The sequence below is a fragment of the Hypanus sabinus genome, assembly GCF_030144855.1.
Source record: "Hypanus sabinus isolate sHypSab1 chromosome X1 unlocalized genomic scaffold, sHypSab1.hap1 SUPER_X1_unloc_7, whole genome shotgun sequence".
NCBI classification, from domain to species: Eukaryota; Metazoa; Chordata; class Chondrichthyes; order Myliobatiformes; family Dasyatidae; genus Hypanus; species Hypanus sabinus.
The window spans coordinates 503,468-529,950 of NW_026778976.1; the positions used below are offsets into that span (position 1 = coordinate 503,468).

Consider the following 26,483-nt stretch of genomic DNA (forward strand, 5'->3'; position numbering starts at 1 on the left):
TGCTTGGGACATTTAAGAGACCCTGAGGTAGGCAGAGGGAGATGGGAGTTAAATGGAGAGTCAGGCTGGACCGATGCTTACGTGTTCGACGTTTGACCGTATACGTGAGGGGATGCGCTTTTGCCCTGCACTGTAAGGCCCTCACTCATGAGACATCGTCTGCAGGCAGTGAACGGAGGGGAACGGCACTGAAACGGGCCTTTTTGTATTTTATATTCTCCGTTTCTGCTCCTTTTCCTCGTTGCCGCCCGCAAGTCCTTTGCTTTTGCGCGCGGGGGGGCGGGGAGAGCGGGGTTTGATGTTTTTCTCTGAGCGGGTTCTGGTTTGTTCTGCGACTGCCTGTGGGGAAGATGAATTTCAGGGCCGTACACTGCGCGCGCACACTTTAATAATAAATGCACTTTGAATCTTTGAACTTTGATCTCCGACCCAAGGGCAACTGGACGGTACCACGCAGCTCACGGTGGGAGAGCAGAGAATCACCACAGCTGGAAGCACCACTCATAACTTCCTCTTGGAATTCTGCACTCTTCTTCGAACACTTTCAGTCATTTAAATTTGTACACGGCAATAAATCATAGTAACAGCACAACGGGCAAAAGGAGGCGGAAACTTTTTTTATAGCCGTTTGAGGCAGCTTCATAAACAAACGCTGAAAAATCATCCAGGAGCAGTCAGAGTAGGGGCTCTCAGCCTACGATCCACAGGACCCCCCCCCCCCAGTTAACGGCAGGGCAGTGGGGGGGGGGGGGGGGTCCAGGGCACTGAAAAGGTTAAGAACCCCTGCTCTAGAGTCCAGACAGAATCAATTCGCAAAGACTTAATTCACATTACTTTACCAATCTGTATTTCTTCATAATGCACATGTAGGTAATAATGCACAGTATAATCTTCCAGCTACACTAGACCATGAAGATTCAGGAGCCGAATCAAGCCATTTGGGCCACTGAGTCATGTTATTTTTTATTCAGTGTTGAAGGCCATAAAACATTGGAGCAGAATGTGGCCACTAAGCCCATCTAGTCTGCGCCCTCATTCCAGCATGACTCAACCCCATTCTCCCGTCTTCTCCCTGGAATCTTTGACACCCTGACTAATCAAGAACCTATCAACATACCCAATGACTTTGGTCTCCGCAGCCGTCCGTGGCAACGAATTCCACAGATTCACCACCCTCTGGCTAAAGAAATCCCTCCTTGTCTCTGTTCTGAAGGGATGTCCTATCTGAGGTGGGCCAGACACACCTCACTTCTTCCTACAAGACACAGGAGCAGAATGAGGTCATTCAGCCCATCGACTCTGCTCCCATCGAGGCTGATTTACTATCCCTCTCAACCCCATTCTCCTGCCTTCTCCCCGTAACCTTTGACGCCCTGATTGAATGAGAACACATCAACCTTTGCTTTATATTAACCCTTTAATACACGTAATTTATTCACAAAAATGTATTAAATCCTGGATCTGCTCTTTCCATTCCGCCTCAAGTCGTGAACTAACAAACGAACGGGATAGGCAGTCCACCACTACTTGGTGTAGTTATTATGTGCCATGTCACATGGCATCCTTACTATGAGCTGTGTCGCATGACATCATCATTATGTGCCATGTCGTACGACATGGGCCATCGTGGTCTTTCCATCACCGTGATTGTTCCTAGCAAACTTTTCTACAGAAGTGGTTTGCCTTCATCTGGGCAGTGACTTTACAAGACGGGTGACCCCCAGCCATTATCAACGCTCTTCTGAGATTGTCCGCCTGGCGTCAGTGGTCGCGTCACCAGGACTCGTGATCTGCACCGGCTGCTCGTACGACCGTCCACCACCTGCCCCCCTGGTTTCACCTGACCCTGATTGGGGGTTAAGCAGGTGCTTCACCTCGCCCAAGGGTGACCTGCAGGCTGGCGGAGGGAAGGAGCGCCTCACCCCTCCTTCGGTAGAGACACATCTCCACCCCACCAAACGGCACCACTGCTTACAGGTTCCATTCCCCAATCCTGCTCATGAAGTAGTTCACGGTTTACCACGTGTTATAATAGACAACAAGACAAGAACTACTGCATCTGAACTCTAACCTCCCCCAGATGTTAAAGTCCAAAGAAATTTATCATCAAAGTAAGTAAATGTCACCACATACAAACTGAGATTCAGTTTCTTCCAGGCACACTGAACAAATCTACAGAATAATAACCATAACAGAAGCATGGAAGACCATACCAACTTGGGCATTCAACCGAAGTGCAGAAGACAACAAACTGTGCAAATACAAGAAAGAAAGAAATAATAATAAATAAGTTAGCAATAAATATCGAGGACATGAGATGAAGAGTCCTTGAAAGCGAGTCCGTAGGTTGTGGGAACAGTTCAGCGTTGGGGCAAGTGAAGTTAGTCCCCTCTGATTCAGGAGCCTGATGGTTGAGGGGTCATAACTGTTCCTGAACTTGGTGGTGTGGGTCCTGAGGCTCCTGTACCTCCTTCCTGATGGTTGAGGGGTCATAACTGTTCCTGAACCTGGTGGTGTGGGTCCCGAGGCTCCTGTACCTCCTTCCTGATGGTTGAGGGGTGATAACTGTTCCTGAACCTGGTGGTGTGGGTCCTGAGGCTCCTGTACCTCCTTCCTGATGGTTGAGGGGGTAATAACTGTTCCTGAACCTGGTGGTGTGGGTCCTGAGGCTGCTGTATATCCTTCCTGATGGTTGAGGGGTAATAACTTTCCCTGAACCTGGTGGTGTGGGTCTTGAGGCTCCTGTACCTCCTTCCTGATGGTTGAGGGGGTAATAACTGTTCCTGAACCTGGTGGTGTGGGTCCTGAGGCTGCTGTATATCCTTCCTGATGGTTGAGGGGTAATAACTTTCCCTGAACCTGGTGGTGTGGGTCTTGAGGCTCCTGTATCTCCTTCCCGATGGTTGAGAGGTAATAACTGTTCCTGAATGTGGCGGTGTGGTCCCTGGTGATGGATGCTGCTTTCCTGCGACAGGGCTCCGTGCGGGAGGGCTTTACCCGTGACGGACTGGGCTGTATTAACTACAAGATGTAGTGGATAAGCCTTGAGTTCAAATCCTGTCCAAGATATTCCCATCTCATGCACGTTAATCCAGTGAAAACAAACCCGTGGGACACAGATGTTGCTGTTACTGACTCATACGAACCTATACAGCGTTAGGCACGTGTATATAACTCGGATGCGCAAGACTCTTCGCGCAGTGCTGTATATTGGTTCAATAGGAAGGGGGCTGGAAAACAGTAGGATAAAGAGTTGCTTGGTAACTAGGAGGAGCCACGCATCTGTTCTCTATCTGCATGGTTGTCCGGTTATTATAGTGACTCGTCACAGGAGTGGGGGGGTTCTGTTGAAGCGAAGGGAATAAGCCACATCTTCGTGCTTTTTTCTGGGCAGACTGCAGCCTCCGGGGGCTGGCGGAGGTCGTATCTTCTGCTGGCCGCTCGATCCTGCTTAGCTCACAGCCGGGCGGGCTTTGCGTCTCAATCGCTTCAAGACTGGTTGCTTGGGTGATCGCTGATGAAAGGGTCGAGTACACATCCCCGGCTTTCGGAGCAAGGGCACGTCATGCAAGTAGGACAAGACCCTGTGGGGGGAGGGGGGGGGGGGGTCACCAGCAGCGGAAACTGGTCTGGTCTGGCCACCAGGTTCGGTCAGCAAAAGACCCTGTGGGGGGAGGGGGGGGGTCACCAGCAGCGGAAACTGGACTGGTCTGGCCACCAGGTTCGGTCAGCAAAGGTTCTCGAGAGTTACGCCAGATGGACATCAGCATTCGGAAGGATCCGTGAAATCAGGAGCACCTTTCGTTGGCTCACGCTGTGTGCTTGGGTCAGAAACGCAGGTCCCGAATGGCCAGCGCTGTCTGTCCGCTTGGGCGCTGAAAGGTGTTACAGTGGTTCTTGCTTGAGTCGTTCGACCCTTGGTTCCGTTCAAATGAAAGATTTCCACTGGCGACAGCCGAACTGAATTAGTCACTGCTTTGTCTGGCTGGTGAACTTGGAAAACAGTATGAGTCAGGCTGGAATCAGTGACCTTGAAGTCAAGACGAAGACAGAAATTAAACATTAAGATATTGAAGGTGAGATTGCTGGAGAAAATGAAAATATTTATTCAAATCAAGTTTATCTGCCATACAGTCATGCACGACTGCTCCTGAATATGGCCGAACGAGACAGCGTTACTGCGGGGCCAAGGTGCTAAACACCGTACCAACAGTCGTAGAAGATCGTAAGCACATAGAACCGTAGAGCATTGCAGCACAGAAACAGGCCCTTCGGCCTTTCTTGGCTGTGCCGAACCATTTCTCTGCCCGGTCCCACTGACCTGCACCTGGGCCATATCCCTCCAAACCCCTCTCATCCATGAACCTGTCCGAATTTTTCTTCAATGTTAAAAGTGAGCCCGCATTTACCACTTCATCTGGCAGCTCACTCCACACTCCCACCGCTCTCTGTGTGAAGAAGCCCCCACCTCCATGTTCCCTTTAAACTTCTCCCCCTTCACCCTTAACCCATGTCCTCTGGTTTTTTTCTCCCCTCGCCTCAGTGGGAAAAGCCTGCTTGCATTCACTCTATCTATACCCATCATAATTTTATACATCTCTATCAAATCTCCCCTCATTCTCCTACGCTCCAGGGAATAAAGTCCTAACTTATTCAACCTTTCTCTCTAACTCAGTTTCTCAAGTCCCAGCAACATCCTCGTAAACCTTCTCTGCACTCTTTCAACCTTATTAATATCCTTCCTGTAATTTGGTGACCAAAACTGCTCACAATACTCCAAATTTGGCCTCACAAATGTCTTACACCCATATTGGCCACATAATGAAAGAGACCAAACATAAGTCGTCAACCTGCGAGTCGACCACAATAGAGTGAACCCAGTGGGGGGGGGGGGGGCTGCACCGATTCCAGACAGGGCATTGTGCCACATGCCCACTCCCTCCCGCTCTAGCACCCCTTTCCTGGCAGCTGTAAGCAGGTGACACCACAGCTTGAGGCCTGGTCCTCCCTACGACTGAGGCCATGCAGCTCCCTCGCCAGCCGCCAGCGAATCGGTGAACCGCACTTGCGGCGATCCACGTAAACAGCACCCAAAGAGGGGCCTGCGACCCAGGCGGGCGGTTGCTCGCTGACAGACGGGACGACTCGGTTTGCACGGTGCACAGCTCCCTCACTTTCTCTACCAGTGAGCAACTCGCTGATGGTGTAGACCTGCAGGTCCCTAATGTACAGCGGGATCTTGCCATCAGTAAAAATACATTTAAATGGTTGGCCCCGCAGAAGCCGCAGCGGCTGAATGCTCTTCCTGCAACATGGGGCACGAGGCCACACGCATCTAATGTGTGTGTGGCATGTTCCAATGCTCGCAGAGTGGCCCGTGCACCCGATATCTCATACCGCACGCATTAGAACGGAAGCCAAGTTATACGCAAGACTGTAAATACCAAGGGACAAGCACGCATTGAAAGAAAAGATGGAACAGCTTCGGAGAAGCTGCAGCCGAGCGATGCACAAGTTGAACCTGTGCCACGTCCAGCAGCCCAAGGTGCTGCTGAATGCCCTGATTTACGGTACGATGCCACTCATGATTCAGACGATAAAGGTTTGAACCTCGTTGGAGGCCAAAAGAACACAAAAGGAAACAACAAGTATAAGCAATGCGACAGCCTAAAAGAGAGAGAGATTCAAATCTTCGATGGCAATCCATTGCAGTATCAGTCATTCACGAGGGCGTTCAAGAATAACACTGAAGGCAAGACTGATGATTATGGCGAATGTCTCGGTTTCCCCAAACAGGAGAGCTCGTCAAAAGACCTCAGTGGGCCAGCTCAGAGCTTTCCCGCAGGAACATTTTGGTGACGAGCACGGAATTGCTGTGGCCTACGTGGAAAAGGCTTCTTCTTGGCCACAGAAGAGACGCAAAATCTTTTCAGGACGACAGCCTTTTCCATGCAGGACGTGGGCTGTCATAAATAAGTTGCCTGATAAACTTTGGGGAACGATGGAGGTCGGGGGTCTGCAAACTGCCCGAGAGGCACAATCGACTGCACGGTCATTCTTCCCTGTCATTGTTGATCTTACTGAAAGACAAGTAAAGATTACAGTCGGCCCTCCCTATCCGCGAGGGATTGGGTCCGGGACCCCCACCCCTCCCGCAGATACCAAAAATCGCGGATGCTCAAGTCCCTTATTAAAACCTGTGTCAGTGCGGTGGTCTTTAGGACCCAGCGGAACCCCGGACTTTATTGAACTTGTCTCAGTGCAGTGGACATTAAGACACGGCTCAGCTCTGAATCCGCAGTGTTTCTGTTCACAAAAATAATCACGATCACGATTGAAAATAAAGTGGAAGTAATAAAGCGATGGAAAAGAGGTGAAATGCCATCGGTCATTGGAAAAGCAGTCGGTCAACAATCAGTACAATTTTAATGGAGCATGTGAAAGGCCCTGCCCCGATGAAAGCTACAATTATTACTAAGCAACGCAGTGGTTTAATTATTGAAATACGTATGCTTCTTAAGTTTTATATGCACAGAAAGGTAAAATATATACTATATACTTAGAAAAACGTTTGACTAACTGACGCTAAATAATACCAGATGTACCTGTTCTGACTTAAAGACGGACACAGGAACAGAACTCGTTCATAACCCGGGGACTGCCTCTACTTTTAAATAATCTCGAGATTACTTATAATACCTAATACAATGTAAATACTATGTAAATAGTTGTTATACTGTATTGTTCAGGGAATAATGACAAGAAAAAAGTCTGTACATGCTCAAACAGCGAGGGCTGAAGAGAGAATTTCTGGGTTTTCCCGATCCGCGGATAAGGAGGGCCGACTGTACTTCACACCCCAGCGTTTGGGGAGGAAAACAACTGCTATATCTCCAGCAGTGAGCAAAGATGCGACCAAAACTGGACCACAAGTTGGTTCTCAAACTGAAGGAAGCAGCTTTTGCTGCTGCTGTGGCTACTGTGGGAAGTGAGACAGAGCCCAGAGCTGGTGAAAAGGGCACAGATTTGAAAAAGCAGGCACCACACGGGTACCTGATGGCCTTACCAGGGGGGCACTGGAGATCACGATCACGATCGTGGACTTCCTGTGATTCCGGTTCTGGCGAACTCTTCGAAGAGCAACAAGACAGTGGTTCAGAGTTCTGCGAGGAGAGCCCCGTGGGCAAGCTCAGCCCGAGAAGGAAAGGAACACGAGAGAAGGTTGTGGGTAGCCAGGGTTGCAAGTGGCGGGCTTAAGATTGTGAGCAAACAGGAGGAAATCTGCAGATGCTGGAAATTCAAACAGCAACGCACACAAAATGCTGGTGGAACACAGCAGGCCAGGCAGCGTCTATGGGGAGAAGCACTGTCGACGTTTCGGGCCGAGACCCTTCCTCAGTGCTTCTCCTTATCGATGTGTTCCACCAGCATTTTGCGTGGGCTTAGATTGCGAAGTGCCTAATGTGTACACACAGGAACGTATTCCTATCTACAAAGGGAACACTTAAATCACCAGGGAGATGCTCCCCTGCCAGGATCTGAGCTGCTGATAGAGGTGAATGCGCCTGAGGCGCAGGAGCCGCCGCAAGCGATTCGCAGCGTTGATGAGGGACCATTCAAAGCAGACGGTGGTGGTGGAAGAGATTACGCCCTGCCAGAACCTGGCGAGTGAGCGGGACTTCAGCTTTGCGGTTAGTTGGATGAGCTTCAACAGCATTTTCCTGACTGCAGTCGAGAGGAACAGCCTGGTTCGTCGGGAGAAGATTGCAATCTGGAGCAGCCTGCTTCCCAGAAAGAGGGGACGTCTGTGTAAGATTCCATGTCTCCTGCGTCCCGGCAGCACCTGGTCGTACATATTCCAGTAAAACAGGGTTGTCTGGCAGCCAGATCAGTCCACCATCTGCTTTGTATTGTTTATTATAGTAAAGGTGACAGGAATACATAACGTGTCCGTGCTTCGCTCCAGGCAGCTTGAAGTAGCTGGGGGCACACGGACGTCCTATCGTTTGCTGATCACGGTAAACATAATATGCAGAAGTCTCAGGCACCCTCGCTCTGTATGTGTACCCAAGACTTCTGCGTACAGCACTGTAGTGATTTTGTGTATCGCACTGTACTGCTGCCGCAAAAGAAGGCAAATTTCATGAGGAGTGAGTGATGATGAACCCGATTCTGATATCAGTGGGTTGAGAGTGGATAGAGGGGGGAATCATGGTTGGGAAAGGGGGAAGGGAGAGGAGAGGGAGAGGGAAACACCAGACAGACATTCTGTAATGATCAATAAACCAATCGCTTGGAATCAATTCACCTTGCCTGCTACCTCAGGACTGGGATGCATCTGTGCCTGGCCCAGCCCTCCCCCACCCAGCCTGGCACTACTTCTCTGCCACCTGTCCCACTCCCCTCCCGTGGGACCCCACCCTCGCCGTTCCCAACATCCTTTGCTCCCGCCAGATTTACAAACCGTGTTTGACCGAGTTGTGCCAAGGTCTTAGGCACCCTGGTCACATGCGTCCTGAGGGCTTGCCACAGACCTGTACATTACCTGCATCAGTTTAGCCAGAACTCCAATACCTTACAACTAAGTATGAAAAAAAAATCACTGAAACGACAGAAGCGTCTTCAATATTAGATACCGCAAACTGGAACACACAACTGAATTGGTCTGTTCTTGTGCAAGTCAAACTGAAGTTTCTTTCAAAAGTTCAAATACGAGAAAATAAAATATTAGGCCCTTCAGCCCACAATGTTGTACCAACCTTTTAGACCACTCTGAGATCAATTTAACCCCAAGGTTCTCCACTTTGCGTCATGGACCTATACTGCCCCTGATCTAACCCTTCCATCTGACATAACCCTTCATTTGCTTATCCATTCATGTGCCTATCTAAGAGTCTCTTAATTGCCCTCGTGTACCTGCCACTACCACTTGCAAGCACCCACCACTCTCTGTATCAAGAACTTAACACTGACATATTAACACTTAACACTGCCCTTTCATATTAGCCCAGAGGAAAAAATCTCCGGCTGTCCACTCGATCTGTGCCTCTTATCATCTTGTCCACCTCTCACCCTCCTTCGCTCGAGAGAGAAAAGCCCGAGCTTACTCAGCCTGTGCTCTCTAATCCAGGCAGCTCCCTGGTAAATCTCCTTGGCACCCTCTCTAAAGCTTCCTATAATGCGGTGACCAGAACGGAACACAATATTCCCAAGTGTGGTCTAACCAGGGTTTAATAGAGCTGCAACGTTACCTCACAGCTCTTTAAGAACACTGGTTAGACCGCACACACTGTGGAATTAAGAACAGCAGCGCTGTAATAACCTCGCGCAGACTGTACCAGGGTTCGATGCCAACACCAACCGGAGCATTGCACAAGTGTTATTACACACTCTCGGAGTTAATATAATCACGGCCCACAATTTGCAAGCCTTAAGCACATTTACAGGCTCAGCCAAAAATGACGACAATGAGAACGATGTAGAAGGCAATTAGAAAACTGAAAGATAAAATGCAGTGGATTCCAGTTAGTTGGGCCATCGGTGAGCCGGGGCGATCGGTTACTTGGGACAACTCTTCAAGAAGAAAAACTAATCAAGAAAATAGCCGGGATTCCCTTTATTTGTTTGGGATGCTGTGTTGCTTAATGGAGAAAGGAGACTGCTGCCGATCAGTTTCTGCCAAGTATTAGTCACGTGGCTGTTAGACACTACACCGTGCTTACAGCAAGCAGTTTTTAAACAGCGTCAGTTGTGTGTGCTTGTCTTCAAAAAGCAGTGATTTTTTTTTTGTCACTGATAGTGGGCGGGAAATAAGCAGCAAGACAATTCAGAGCCGGTTTTTGCCGACTGCAGTTCCGAGCATTCAGGCTCGGAGATGCCAGAAACGGCCAGGAGCAAAAATGAAACAATTTCACTCCCTTCAACAAGTCGGGCACTACGAAGAATTTGAAGGTATCGACAATCATCTTGAATGTTGCAATGAAAATGAAGAGTTGGAGGGTGCAATCTTCAAAAGCATGGGTAGGAAGGCAGAGCATTATCCGCACAAGTTTTCTGCACTGATTCTGTTCATTTACAGTCGAACAAGAGAGCTCATCACCGTACACTGAGTGAATTCCTCCATCGATAACTAAGACACAGTTTTATAGTACTGCGGTACTATCGGTAGTGTTCCAATTTGTTCTGTAGTTCATTTAAATACACAATCTGTTACTCTGTTAAGGCAGTAGTTTGTCTTTTTAACTATTTCCATGAAACTTTGGCTAATTGGGTCAGCCCCTTAATCGGGCCAAAAATCTACTAGTCCTGATGTGCCCCAATTGACAGGAATCCGCTGTATTTCTTTTGAAAAATTAGTACCAAAGTCAAACAAGGTGGCAGACAGGCTGTATACAAATGAGATACAACGAAGTTATACTAATGACTTAAATTAACTAGAGGCCTCTAGTAATTAATAAAGTAGAGGTGATTACAAGAAACAGCCACTGAGCCAATTAGACTGTAATTGGCAAAGGAGGTCAGAGAATTTGTGACAAATCGGAGGAAGATATTTTCCAGTCACAGAGACAGCACGCCATTAAAAACAACGTATCGTCCAGCCATTTACGGTGTTACCAAGCGATCACCGGGCCTGGTATTCACGTTGAATCGGCGGTTGGATAAGCCCCGTCCCCGGACTGGAACACTGACTGCCTACAGCGGCTCACTAGGATCCTCTATCATGGGCCGGGTCTTTCAAATTACCCCCAGGCCTAGCAGCTGGACAGACCAGGCGAAGACCCTTCCTCTCCCAGTGATGAGGTCTCTGGAGCTTCCGTTGGTCTCTGGGTTTTATTTACAGGCCACTGCCCGACCCTCGTCCTCTTGCAGCCGGGTTTTTGGGACCCATCCATGACATTCATATTAAGTCAGTACTCTGTATCAAACTTCACCCCTGAACCCAAAGCTCGACTACCGAGTGCGTAACTTTTACCAGAATCATTTTTAATTATAGATGGACAGCCCAAGACTGACTGCGAGAGGAGGAGGGTTGGGCGTGGGGCTAGCAACCCCCTCGTATAAAAAGCCAGAACTATAGAAGCACCGTCGGAATCTGGGACAGGAAGGATCTTCGCCTCGACTAACCCAAGACTGCTCCTTTGGACTCCTATGCCCCAGGAGGGGTGATGGGCTTTAGTAATAAATAAGAACCGAGTTCTGGGAAGAATTAAGAACTTTAAGGCAGCGAAAGCAGGTAGAGGGAGAGAAATGATCATTTGATCATCATCACATCCCATTTTGCCCTCCTTCATGTCCACTCTTTCCACAACCACAGCCAGTGTACAGCTCTGTCTTTTCCCCATATCCCTTGAAGTACATTCATCTCTTGGTTCCTTAAGGTTGTTATATCTGGGGGTGGGAGTGGGGACAAACTCTCACTACCTATTAAATGGTCCCAATGGCGGGTGACTCAAACAGCCTCTGACAACCAAGTCCAGCTCCTGGCCTTCAGGTGTGGCTTAGCTACTGAGCCCGGCGGAGCAGTTTCGACTGACAGGAGGTGTGTTGCCCCTCGCTTCGGGCAGATGGGGCTACTCAGCCATGGTTGGCAGCTCATCTAGGAGAAGGGAAACTCTGATCTCAAACCTCTGCTGCCTTGTGGCTGAACCCACACGTGGGGAAGGGTTCAGGAGTGAACCCCGAGGGAAAAATCCGGAGCCGGAGCCCCTGAGGGGAATACGTATGTTTCGCAAGTGTTTTATATGCATAGAAAGGTAAAATATATACTATATACTAAGAAAAATGTTTGACTAACTGACGCTAAATAATACCAGATGCACCTGCTCCGACTTCAAATCCGACTTAAAGACGGACTCAGGAATGGAACTCATTCATAACCCGTGGACTGCCTGTACTTTTAAATCAAATCTAGATTACTTATAATACCTAATACAATGTAAATGCAATGTAAAGTAGTTGTTATACTGTATTGGATCAGGGAATAATGACAAGAAAAAATAGTCTCTACATGCTCAAACAAGTTCCGGGTTTTCCCGATCCGCGGTTGGTTGAATCCGCGCATGTGGAACCCGCGGATACGGAGGGCCGACTGCACAGTCCAAAGTCAGCTTTACAAAGTGTCAGACAGATACAACAACGGGACAGTCAATCTAACACCAATAATGGGAAACTTTGCTTGAGGGAACACGAGAAAGTCAGGGAGGCACAATATAACTCTGAGAGAGTTACACCCTACAAACTGACCGGAGGTTACTTTTTGATCTTACACCTCTGTCTTCTGAAAAGCACTCAGGGAGCTAATGAACCGGACTGAAACCGGAGCCAGAATCAGTGAGTTGGTCTGAGGACAAGCTACCAGCATCTACGTAGGAAGCTACAAGCCTGGACGGTGATCAGCTACTCAGCCGAGCTAGGATTTCCAGAACATGGACCACTGACACCCACCCAGGAGAACGCAGCCCATGAACAGGCCCTTCGGCCCACGGTGTTGTGCCCAACCAATTAAATTAGTAATCAAACGGCCAGCTAATCTCTTCTGCCTGCACAATGTCCGCATCCTTCCATTTTCCTCTTCATGTGTTGATCTAAGCATCTCTTAAAAGTCTCTACCAACAGCCCTCTGTGTAAAAAAAAACACCTGCCCCTCACATCGCCTTTGAAATTACGTCCTCTCCCCTTAAACGCAGGCCCTCTGGTATTAGACATTTCAACCCTGGGAAACAGATACTCTCTGCCTCTCATAATCTTGTCAGAACTCCCCTCTGCGCCCGCCACTCCAGAGAACATAACCCAAGTCTGTCCGACTTCACAGGATCTCTGATCCTGGTGATATTCTCCGGCACCCTCCCCAAAGCCCCCACACCCTTCCTATACGGGGGGGGAGGGGGGGAACCAAAACAACATGCAATGCTCCAGATGCACCTAACTAGAGTTTTACAAAGCTGCCACGTAACTTCCTGACTTTTGAACCCAATGCCTCGACTAATAAGGGCAAGCATTCCATGTGCCTTCTGAACCACGCGGTCAAACTGTGTAGCTGCTTTTGAAGGGCGCTCTATGAACTTGGATCAGAATCAGAAGCGGATCTGCTCATTAACACTTGCCTTTCACAGAGTGCAGTCTCTTTACACCTGACCGACCACGAAGAGCATCAGGAAGCAACACAACATGTTAAAGCACGCCAATCAAAATGCTGCCCAATTTCTCCATTCACGCCGGAAGACATAATAATAATAATTTCCTCTTGAATAGATTCCCAATTGGAAAACACACACTACAATGCCCGCACAAACAGAACATTCATTCACGGGACATGCATGTCACCAGCAATGTTACAACTCGTCTTCCAGCAGTGAGAGTCAGGATGAGAGAGCTCCTTCCCCAAATGACACCGGGGGCAGCAGGAGTACTCGCAACTATAGAACAGAAACATTACAGGCACTTCGACCCACGTTGCCGTGCTAAATTTCTATCCTGCTCCGAGATCAATCTAACCCTTCCCTCCCACACACCCCTCCATTTTTCTATCATCCACGTGCCTATCTGTCTGCCTCTGCCTCCACCCCGGCAGAGTGTTCCACACACCCACCATCCTCTGTGCATAGAACCTACCTCTCACATCTCAGCAAGAATTTCCAGCAATCACCCTAAGGCCGTGCCCCCTTGTAGTAGCCGCTTCCGTGCTGGGAGAAACCCACTCGATCCATGTGGTTATCATTCTGACGGGGTGGAGATGCACCTCTACCGAAAGAGGTGCGAGGCTCTCCTTCCCTCCGCTAGGGTGCGTCACCCACCCTTGGGCAAGGTGTAGCACCTGCTTACCCCCCCACTCCCGAAACAGGGCCACGTGAAGCCACGGGAGCAGGTGGTGGACGGTTGTATGACAGACAGACAGACATACTTTATTGATCCCGAGGGGAAATTGGGTTTCATTACAGCCGCATCACCAAGAATAGTGAAGAAATATAGCAATATAAAACTACAAATAATTAAATAATAAGAAGTTTAGAAGATGAGCAGCCAGTGCAGATCACAAGTCCTGGTGATGCGACCGCTGACGCCGGGCAGACAATTTCTGAAGAGTGTTGATAATGACCCGTCTTGGAAAGACACTGCCCAGAAGAGGGCAAACCATTTCCGTAGAAAACTTTACCAGGAACAATCGTGCTCATGGAAAGCCCGTGAAAAGATGTTACACGACAGGGCACAAGATGACAACCCCCATTAACCTGACAGATTGGAGCTCATGCCCCTGTATCCTGTCAACTAATCCCGAGTTCAGCCTCTCTCTTCCACTCGACTTCCCACTGCAGTTCAGCAGCTGGAAAAACAGGCGGCCAGAACGGGCGCTCATCACACTTCACTCAGCTGCAATCTGCTGTAAATTGTAATTCCACCAAACAAACAGCCAACTGCAAGAAAGAAGCCAGGATGCCACTGGACCCGGATTGTCCTTCCTTGTCAGCAGCAGACTGGGACGCACACTGAACGACATTTACAGTTGAAAGATCAATTACTCTAACTTCTGGCAGGCTTCCCTCCCCCACCCACCCCCCCCACTCTGATTCCCCTCTCACCCTTTAGCGGTGACTTGCAAACAAACCAAGACGGCTGAGAAACTGAGTGAGGGTTTGACATGCTTCCAAACCAACCGAGTTCCAAGTTGAGAGAAGTATGCTTGACCCTTTAGGACTATATTTACAGCGACCATACACCAACAATCAGCGATTCAGCAAAGTGAGATAACTAGCTTACAAATCAGTGCAATTAAGGATCATAATGAAATAAGTGTTCCAATTAGCATAATTGAGTGTAGCTAAATAGTCTACAAAAACTATCACCCCTGGCTCAACACTCAACAAGACAGAGTGTGAATTCGTGAGTGTGCTCATTCCGCTTCCACCACGCCCCAACCCGAGTGACAAATTACCCATGATAAACGCACAACACAGACAGACACAAAATAGGTGCGTGGCTCCTGCACACCTCTTCTCACCTCACCCGCCCATCGCCTCCCTCTGGTGCTCCTCCTGCTTCCTTTTCTCCCATGGTCCACTCTCCTCTCCTATTACATCCCTTCTTCTGCAAACCTTCACCTCATCCACCCATCACCTCCCAGCTGCTTACTTCATCTCCACTGCCCCTCACCCGGTCTCACCTATCACCTGATCCTCCTCCCACCTTCCCCCCTTCCTTTCCAGTCCTGAAACATCAACTGTTTATTCCCCTCCGTAGATGCAGCCCGACCTGCTGTGTTCTTCCAGTACAGGAGGCCCCCGTTTATCGAACGTTCGCTTTACGACAGTTCGCTGTTACAAAAGACCAACATTAGTACCTGTTTTCGCTAACCCAACAGGATTTTTGCTTTTACAAAATAAAAACGCCCGCTTTATATGTGTGTTTACCCCAAGAAAGATTAAAATGACCATGAAGCCTTGTACGGGCAGTTGTGTGCGCGTGCGTGTACGTGCTCATTTTAATTTCTCCAGATCGATTTTGGCTCGCTGTCTTCCCGATTCTGATAAGTAAAACTACACCTTACATACTATATTTCTACTTTATATAGGCGGTATATTTATCATATCATTCCTGCTTTTACTATATGTTAGTGTTATTTTAGGTTTTGTGTGTTATTTGCTTTGATTTGGTAGGTTATTTTTTGAGTCTGGGAACACTGAAAAACTTATCCAGAAAATTAATGGTAATTGCTTCTTCGCTTTACGACATTTCGGCTTACAAATGGTTTGATAGGAATACTCTACCTTCAATATGGAGGGGGAGAGGGGGAGAGGGGGAGAGGGGGAGAGGGGGAGAGGGGGAGAGGGGGAGAGGGGGAGAGGGGGAGAGGGGGAGAGGGGGAGAGGGGGAGAGGGGGAGAGGGGGAGAGGGGGAGAGGGGGAGAGGGGGAGAGGGGGAGAGGGGGAGAGGGGGAGAGGGGGAGAGGGGGAGAGGGGGAGAGGGGGAGAGGGGGAGAGGGGGGAGGGGGGAGGGGGGGAGGGGGGAGGGGGGAGGGGGGAGAGGGGGAGAGGGGGAGAGGGGGAGAGGGGGAGAGGGGGAGAGGGGGAGAGGGGGAGAGGGGGAGAGGGGGAGTATTTTCCTCTCACAAACTGTGATAAATTCTGACAATACAACAGGTTAGGTTTTCTTTTCCCACAGCCTCGGGGAGAGAACAGAGCCCCTCATCTCTTCCCAGCAGTTCACTGTGACACACAACAGCAGGCAGGGTGGAGAATGACACTCACGATCCCACGTGGAGAACAGCAGTTCAGTGATCAGGCATTCCTCCATGCAAACCACAAGACCATAAACACAGGCGCAGAATTAGGCCATTCGGCCCATTGAGTCTCCTCCGCCATTCCATCCTGGCTGATTTACTATCCCTCTCAACCCAATTCTTCTGTCTTCCCCCATAACCTTTGACACCCTTACTAATCAAGAACCTATTAACCTTTGCTATGAATACACCCAGTAACTTGGCCTCCACAACAGTCTGTGGCAAAACATTCTACAAATTCACCTCCCTCCGGCTAAAGAAATTCCTCTTCATCTCTGTTCTAAAGGGACGTCCCTCTATTCTGAGGCTGTCTCCTCTGGTCCTAGGCTCCCCCAACATACGAAACATCCTCTCCACATCCACTCTATCTGTGTCCTCTGGTCCTAGACTCCCCCACAATAGGACACATCCTCCCCACATCCACTCTATCTGTGTCCTCTGGTCCTAGACTCCCCCACTATAGGAAACATCCTCTCCACATCCACTCTATCTGTGTTCTCTGGTCCTAGACTCCCCCACTATAGGAAACATCCACTCAACATCCACTCTATCTGTGTTCTCTGGTCCTAGACTCTCCCACTATAGGAAACATCCTCTCCACATCCACTCTATCTGTATCCTCTGGTCCTAGACTCCCCCACTATAGGAAACATCCTCTCCACATCCACTCTATCTGTGTCCCCTGGTCCTAGACTCCCCCACTATAGGAAACATCCTGTCCACATCCACTCTATCTGTGTCCTCTGGTCCTAGACTCCCCCACTATAAGAAAACATCCTCTCCACATCCACTCTATCTGTGTCCTCTGGTCCTAGACTTCCCCACGATAGGAAACATCCTCTCCACATCCACTCTATCTGTGTCCTCTGGTCCTAGACTCCCCCACTATAGGAAACATCCTCTCCACATCCACTCTATCTGTGTTCTCTGGTCCTAGACTCCCCCACTATAGGAAACATCCTCTCCACATCCACTCTATCTGTGTCCCCTGGTCCTAGACTCCCCCACTATAGGAAACATCCTCTCCACGTCCACTCTATCTGTATCCTCTGGTCCTAGACTCCCCCACTATAGGAAACATCCTCTCCACATCCACTCTATCTGTGTCCCCTGGTCCTAGACTCCCCCACTACAGGAATCATCCTCTCCACATCCGCTCTATCTGTGTCCTCTGGTCCTAGACTCCCCCACTATAGGAAACATCCTCTCCACATCCACTGTATCTGTGTACTGTCTGAGACTCCCCCACGATTGGAAACATCCTCTCCACATCCACTCTATCTGTGTCCTCTGGTCCTAGACTCACCCACTATAGGAAACATCCTCTCCACATCCACTCTATCTGTATCCTCTGGTCCTAGACTCCCCACTATAGGAAACATCCTCTCCACGTCCACTCTATCTGTGTCCTCTGGTCCTAGACTCCCCACTATAGGAAACATCCTCTCCACATCCACTCTATCTGTGTCCCCTGGTCTTAGACTCCCCCACTATAGGAAACATCCTCTCCACATCCACTCTATCTGTGTCCCCTGGTCCTAGACCCCCACTATAGGAAACATCCTCTCCACATCCACTCTATCTGTGTCCTCTAGTCCTAGACTCCCCCACTATAGGAAACATCCTCTCCACGTCCACTCTATCTGTGTCCTCTGGTCCTAGACTCCCCACTATAGGAAACATCCTCTCCACATCCACTCTATCTGTGTCCTCTCGTCCTAGACTCCCCCACTATAGGAAACATCCTCTCCACATCCACTCTATCTGTATCCTCTGGTCCTAGACTCCCCCACTACAGGAATCATCCTCTCCACATCCACTCTATCTGTGTCCTCTGGTCCTAGACTCCCCACTATAGGAAATATCCTCTCCACATCCACTCTATTTGTGTCCTCTCGTCCTAGACTCCCCCACTATAGGAAACATCCTCTCCACATCCACTCCATCTGTGTCCTCTGGTCCTAGACTCTCCCACTATAGGAATCATCCTCTCCACATCCACTCTATCTGTGTCCTCTGGTCCTAGACTCCCCCACTATAGGAAACATCCTCTCCACATCAACTCTATCTGTGTCCTCTGGTCCTAGACTCCCCCACTGTAGGAATCATCCTCTCCACATCCACTCTATCTGTGTCCTCTGGTCCTAGACTCCCCCACTATAGGAAACATCCTCTCCACATCCACTGTATCTGTGTACTCTGGTCCGAGACTCCCCCACGATTGGAAACATCCTCTCCACATCCACTCTATTTGTGTCCTCTGGTCCTAGACTCACCCACTATAGGAAACATCCTCTCCACATCCACTCTATCTGTGTCCTCTGGTCCTAGACTCCCCCACTATAGGAAACATCCTCTCCACATCCACTCTATCTGTGTCCTCTCGTCCTAGACTCCCCCACTATAGGAAACATCCTCTCCACATCCACTCTATCTGTATCCTCTGGTCCTAGACTCCCCCACTACAGGAAACATCCTCTCCACATCCACTCTATCTGTGTCCCCTGGTCCTAGACTCCCCCACTACAGGAATCATCCTCTCCACATCCACTCTATCTGTGTCCTCTGGTTCTAGACTCCCCCACTATAGGAAACATCCTCTCCACATCCACTCTATTTGTGTCCTCTCGTCCTAGACTCCCCCCACTATAGGAAACATCCTCTCCACATCCACTCTATCTGTGTCCTCTGGTCCTAGACTCTCCCACTATAGGAAACATCCTCTCCACATCCACTCTATCTGTGTCCTCTGGTCCTAGACTCCCCCACTATAGGAAACATCCTCTCCACATCCACTCTATCTGTGTCCTCTGGTCCTGGACTCCCCCACTATAGGAAACATCCTCTCCACATCCACTCTATCTGTGTCCTCTGGTCCTAGACTCCCCCACTATAGGAAACATCCTCTCCACATCCACTCTAAACTCCATAAAGTACAGCCCAGAGCCACCAAATGATTCTCATACATTAACCCCTTCATTCCCAGAATCACTCTTGTGAAACTGGACCCTCTCCAATGCTAGCACCCCTTTTCTCAGATAAGGAGCCCAAAACTGCTCACACCGCTCCAAGAGCAGGGATACAGAGATTTTAACAGAAGCTGAATCGCCCTTGGATGCTCTCGCACTCCACTGGTTGCCAGAACTGCGATGGACAATCCCGGCTGTAATGTCACCTTGCTCACACGTTCGCCCAGAAAGCACATCAGAGCCAGACAGGGAAAATAAATTCAACAAATGACGGTGACGGGCAGTGACTCTTTGCGTGGAGCACCACTGGGAATCATTAAATACCCCTTCTTAGGACAACAACAGCTGAAGTCCACAATCACAGCCATGGGTACTTCAGTAAGCATCATTGTAACCCACCTGATGGCATGATCAGCGATTTCTCCTTCCGGTAAAAAACTTCCTTCCCTCTCTCCTCCTCTTTTATTCCCACTGTGGCCCCTAATCTCTTCTCAGCTGCCATCTCCCGGTAGAACCCCTTCTCCTATGGTCTGCTCTTCTCGCCTATCAGATCCCTTCCTCTCCGGCCCTTTACCTTTCCCACCCATCACCTCCCCCTGGTGTCCCTCCTCCTCCCCTTCCTCCCACGGTCCACTCTCCTCTCCTGTCAGATCCCTTCCTCTCCAGCCCTTTACCTTTCCCACCCATCACCTCCCCCTGGTGTCCCTCCTCCTCCCCTTCCTCCACGGTCCACTCTCCCCTCCTATCAGATCCCTTCCTCTCCGGCCCTTTACCTTTCCCACCCACCTGCCCTCACCCATCACCTTCCCCTTCTGCCATGTTGCTATTCTGGATTGTTCCCCCTTCCTTTCCAATAGTGATGCAGGGTCTCAGTCCAATACGTCGACTGTTTAAACCCCTCCACAGACGCTGCCTGACCTGCCGAGTTCCTCCAGGACTGTGCGCGTGTGTTGCTTTCGATTTCCAGTGTATGCAGACATCCTCACGTTTATCTATCCCAGTTCTTCTTTTTACTTTTTTTATTTGCCCTACTTAATTATGTATATATTTAAATTAAATATCAATAAGTATAATATATACGTAATTAAATTATATATACAAGCAATCCCTGGGTTACGAACGAGTTCTGTTCCTGAGTCCGTCTTTAAGTCGGATTTGTATGCAAGTCAGAACAGGTACATCTGGTATTATTTAGTGTCAGCTGGTCAAACGTTTACCTTAGCATATAGTATATATTTAACCTTTCTAAGCATATAAAACACTTAAGAAACGTATGTATTTCAATAATTAAACCACTACGTTGCTTAGTAACAGTTGCAGCTTTCATCGGGGCAGGGCCTTGCACATGCTCCATTATTCTCACTTTATCTTTTACCTGTATCCTTTAAAGTTGTTCCGATTGTTGACCGACTGCAGCCTGACGCTTTTCCAATGACCGATGGCGTTTCACCTCTTTCCGATCGCTTTATTATTTCCACTTTAACGGAACAGAAAACTGCGGATTTTATGGTCTCTATCGCTGAGCAGCAGTAAACTGTCTGACTGGCCTGTCAGAGTCCTCTGTGGGAACTAGTCGACTTGATCAGCATTTCTGTCCTGGCTATTGTTCACGATGGCACTTAATAAAAAAATACAGCAGCAGCCGCGGGCAGCGTGTCTTGTCCTGAAGTCCACCTGCGCTGAGACAGGTTAAATGGGACAAGTGGAACGGAAGAAGGGGTGAATCTTGCTAAGAAAATAAGAAATATTTAAGCCAAATACAAAGTGACATACTCAACACAGTGTTAACGGCAACGACTTAAAATGGCAGATGGCGTTCTCCTCCCTCCGTTCGTGAGTACGAGTCGTCCGTTCGTAACTCGGGGACTGCCCGTACTCCATACAGTAATAACAAATTTCATGACACAAGGGCAAGATTAAACCCGATTCTGATTGAAATGACGACTCAAATGCCACAGTTGACACTAATGGCCACGGTAATGGGAGGCATGCCAGAAATACACACAGCAGACATCTGAACGTGAACAACTGTTTGAATACCCTCTACAGATAATTTTTCTGCGTAGTCCCAGTCAAATATTGTTATTAGAAATCAATTCCAATCAACTCTGCCTGAGCAAGCTCCAGATTTCTAGAATAACGCACAGACAATACTGGAGGAACTCAGCAGGGAGGGCAACATCCATAGAGCAACAAACGGTCGATGTATCGGGCCGAAATCCTTCCTCGTGCCCCGTGTCTGTTCCCCTCCAGAGATGCTGCCTGACCTGCTGAGTTCCTCCAGCATTTTGTGAGTGTTTGCTCTGGGTTTCCAGCACCCCAGGTTCAGATTTCCAAGAACGTCCCTTCATGAATTGCGATATTCCCCAACATCCTTTTCTATTCTGAACTTCCCTAAAGGCCAAGAAGTGACATCAATATTGAGCTGCACCATGTGCGATCCTAGCGCACACCGCTTCATTTCTGCTGAACACACAATACTTGAAATGAAAAAAATAAACAAGAAATATTCAATTAACCAGAAAAGATCTCAAAGAAAACAACACTCAATTTTAAAATGCGCTTAAATGAATATTCACAGGGCAAGTCATTAAAAGCTCCTGGTAACGGATTACTATTGATCCAGAATCACACAGGTATTAGACTGAAACCCTCAATCTGATTTAACAGGGTCCGTGTGTTTGTTACTGTCACTCCAGGAACACAGATATCAGACTGAACCCCACAATGTGATTTAACAGGATCTGTGTGTTTATTACGTCACTCCAGGATCACACAGATATCAGTTTGAAACCCTCAATCTGATTTAACTGGGTCCGTGTGTTTGTTACTCTCACTCCAGGATCATAGATATCAGACTGAACCTGTCAATGTGATTTAACGGGGTCCATGTGTTCGTTACTATCACTCCAGGATCACACAGATATCAGACCAAAACTCTCAATCTGATTTAACTGGGTCCAAGTGTTTGTTACTATCACTCCAGGATCACACAGATATCAGACCAAAACTCTCAATCTGATTTAACGGGGTCCGTGTGTTTGTTACTATCACTCCAGGATCACACAGATATCAGACTGAAACCCTCAATCTGATTTAACGGGGTCCGTGTGTTCGTTACTATCACTCCAGGATCACACAGATATCAGACTGAAACCCTCAATCTGATTTAACTGGGTCCGTGTGTTTGTTACTGTCACTCCAGGATCATAGATATCAGACTGAACCTGTCAATGTGATTTAACGGGGTCCGTGTGTTCGTTACTATCACTCCAGGATCACACAGATATCAGACCAAAACTCTCAATCTGATTTAACGGGGTCCGTGTGTTTGTTACTATCACTCCAGGATCACACAGATATCAGACTGAAACCCTCAATCTGATTTAACGGGGTCCGTGTGTTCGTTACTATCACTCCAGGATCACACAGATATCAGACTGAAACCCTCAATCTGATTTAACTGGGTCCAAGTGTTTGTTACTATCACTCCAGGATCACACAGATATCAGACTGAAACCCTCAATCTGATTTAACGGGGTCCGTGTGTTTGTTACTGTCACTCCAGGATCACACAGATATTAGACTGAAACCCTCAATCTGATTTAACGGGGTCCGTGTGTTTGTTACTATCACTCCAGGATCACACAGATATTAGACTGAAACCCTCAATCTGATTTAACGGGGTCCGTGTGTTTGTTACTATCACTCCAGGATCACACAGATGTCAGACTGAAACCCTCACAGATGTCAGACTGAAACCCTCAATCTGATTTAACTGGGTCCAAGTGTTTGTTACTATCACTCCAGGATCACACAGATATCAGTTTGAAACCCTCAATCTGATTTAACGGGGTCCGTGTGTTTGTTACTATCACTCCAGGATCACACAGATATTAGACTGAAACCCTCAATCTGATTTAACGGGGTCCGTGTGTTCGTTACTATCACTCCAGGATCACACAGATATCAGACTGAAACCCTCAATCTGATTTAACGGGGTCCGTGTGTTCGTTACTATCACTCCAGGATCACACAGATATCAGACTGAAACCCTCAATCTGATTTAACGGGGTCCGTGTGTTTGTTACAACACTCCAGGATCACACAGATATTAGACTGAAACCCTCAATCTGATTTAACGGGGTCCGTGTGTTCGTTACGACACTCCAGGATCACACAGATTTTAGAGTGAAATCGTTAATTTAATTTTTACATTTTTCTATACATCTTGATTGTCAATGATTTGACTTCAAACTTTTTTCTTCTGATTAAAATTGCTCTCTGACAAAGATACCGTCTTTGAAAAAAAAGTTTGAAAAAAGTTTGAAAGTTTGAAAAAAAAACAAGGGTTTGACAGGAAAGTTCTCATTTGCAAATGGCGAACATTCGTAAGGCAAGCTTGCAAAGCTGCTCTCCCCGAGCCTCACCGACACTTGAACCTTGGTCATTTCAAAACATCCCACAATTCAGAACAGCAATCCGGCTCCATGCCATGGAACTTCAAAATAGCACCATGATAACCAGGCAGAACAACCTCAAAAGGTACAGGGCCAACCGCATGCAAATACGAAGCCTCCATTCATTCCTGGATCGTGGGCAACACTGGAAGCTCCTCTCTGGAGTGGATAATTCTATTTCTGGGCCAACTTTCAGGACAATTCTGAAAACATTAACACAAAACAAAAAGCCCCAAGCCTGATCAGAATGTTCTCCAGCACAATGTCTTCGGAGTCATCGAATAGAAGACTGTCCTTCAATGAACCTCTGTTTGGTTTTTGTGGTCAAGCATAAAGCTGGTTATAAAATGTTACCTGCATGAGAGCTATGCATCACCTTCACAGAGAACCATTCTTCCAATTATTTGTGTCAGCTTGACAAACGCAGGACGTTTCAGAAAGTCTACTGAACACACTTCACTGCCCTTTCAACAGACCACACGACATAGGACCAGAATTAGGCCATTCAGCCCATCGAGACTTCTCCGCCATTCCACCGCATCTGACTTATTACTCCTCTCAATTCCATTTTCCCCATAACATTTGAAGCCCTGACTAATCAAGAATCTATTCCCCCCTTCCCCCCACCCCCCCCGGCCAGCCTTCTGTGGCAATGAGTTGCACAGATTCACCACCCTCTGGCTGAAGAAATTCCTCCTCATCTCCATTCTAAAGGGAAGTCCCTCTATTCTGAGGCTGTGCCCTCTGAGGCACAGAGATCTACAAGTATTCTACTGCCAATCTGATAGCAATTGATACATACATATTACAGTACAGCACTTCTGCCCACAATGTTGTGCCGAACCCAATTAAATTAGTAATTGAATGGCCAACTAAACTAATCCCTTCTGCCGACACTACGTCCATATCCTCCCATTCACTTGTTTATCTAAACGTCTCTTAAATGTCCCAAAAGTACCTGCCTCTACCAGGCACCTACCCCCCCCCTCTGAGTAAAATACATCTCCTCACATCTCCTCTCTCCTTGAATGCACGGCCTCTGGTATTATAGACATTTCAACCCTGGGAAACAGACACTGTCCGTCTACGCCTCTCATAATCTGAGATCTCTCCACCGTCTCCGCTGCTCCACGGAAAACAGCCCAAGCACAAGTAGGCGCCCCCCCCCCACCCCACCATCAAATCCTGAGCAGCTTCAAGCCACGAGAGGCAGCTTGCAAAACTGACAGTAATGGCCCACTTGCTTTTAATATCAGTAAGAAAGTTCCGGCATCGCAAACACTGACACAGCAGCAAAACTAGCATGGTATCATTTCGCAAATGTTTTCAGCACAACACTGCGAGCCGACTGTCCTGCTCCCGTTTTCCACTGTCGACGATCCACGTTCACAGATATACTGACGTGACACAGGCCCATCAGAGGATCCTCACTAATGATATTCCAGTTACTTTTATTTGATGCTACTTAGTATGCCTGGCAGCTTGACTGGGAGAAGGAAAACTCTGATCTCAAACCTCCGCTGCCTTGTGGCTACACCCACTCACGGGGAAGGCTTCCGGAGTGAAACGTCTGGAAAGATCTGGAGCTCGAGACCCTACGGCAGTCCTACGCTGAGATCAACGCTGACCGGCAACTCCCGGTGCCAAACTGTTATCGGTCTCTGCCGCTTGGGCTCATCAGCTGCATGGAGAGGGGGAGTGTGCTACACGGGCAACAGCTCGCTCTCCGTGCCATACTGCCCAAGATCGCAACATCCACGGTCGATCCCAACCAACGGAGGGCCTCTTTGGAACCGGCAGGGTCACTTATTTCTCCTCAAGCATCAGACCGCGCTCCACCCGTAACAGTGATCACCCTGCGGTGCAAAACCGAAAGTGCAGCAGGCATCGGATTCCTGCTTCAGCACTTCCCAAACGGCAGAGGTTCACCAGCTGGCACTACGCCACCTCAGGCTTTCGCCCAGCTAAGCCCTGAGCCACACCAACAGAAGAGAGCACTGCATTTTCTCTATCCATGAATCGCCTGCTTACACCAGCGAAAACTCACACACATTTCTGTGTTACACACATTTTCATTACATAATCCATAACAAAGATACAAAGACTTACCGTGGTGGGAGCAGGGGCAGGAGGTGGTGCGTAGGAAGGTCTTTCTGTAACAGAGATAAAATTCTAACTTTAGTTTTTGCACAAAGTTTCATATTTATTTATATACATTTCTTATTGCTATATTTTTTCACTATTCTTGGTTGGTGTGGCTGTAACGAAACCCAATTTCCCCTCGGGATCAATAAAGTATGTCTGTCTGTCAGTAATTTACAGTTCCTTTCTTTCTTTATCAATCCTTTTATTAATTGAAAAAAAGAGTACATATATAAACAACAGGGGAATTATTACAAATATCTATATCAATAACAATTCATATAAAAGGTAAAATACATTATCAAGATCATGCATAGTATTAATCTAACAGTATGTAATAAAAATAAGATAATCAATTCTTCCATGAAAAGATAAGAAACTTTTATGATTTTAATATACATTAAAAAACAGAAAACAAGAGAAAAAACAAAAAAAAAAGAAAAAAAAGGACCAAACACGAGGAAATCTGCAGATGCTGGAAATTCAAGCAACACACACACAAAATGCTGGTGGAACACAGCAGGCCAGGCAGCGTCTACAGGGAGAAGCGCTGTCGACGTTTCGGGCCGAGACCTTCCGTCAGAGAGCAGGCAGCTCAGACTAAGAGTGAAAGCAAGAAATAACTTTCAAAATCCAACG

General features: G+C 48.1%; 1 protein-coding gene across 14 annotated transcripts in view; it reads right to left on the reverse strand.

Annotated features, from left to right (window-relative positions):
* The window catches only part of smarce1 (SWI/SNF related, matrix associated, actin dependent regulator of chromatin, subfamily e, member 1), a 163,689-nt gene that overhangs the window by 101,376 nt on the left and 35,830 nt on the right, over positions 1 to 26,483 (reverse strand). For all 14 annotated transcript variants that reach the window (XM_059957851.1, XM_059957856.1, XM_059957844.1 and 11 more), the window contains exon 3: positions 25,812 to 25,855. In XM_059957851.1, the coding sequence (XP_059813834.1) occupies positions 25,812 to 25,855 (44 nt within the window). The remainder of the gene's footprint in view (positions 1 to 25,811; positions 25,856 to 26,483) is intronic.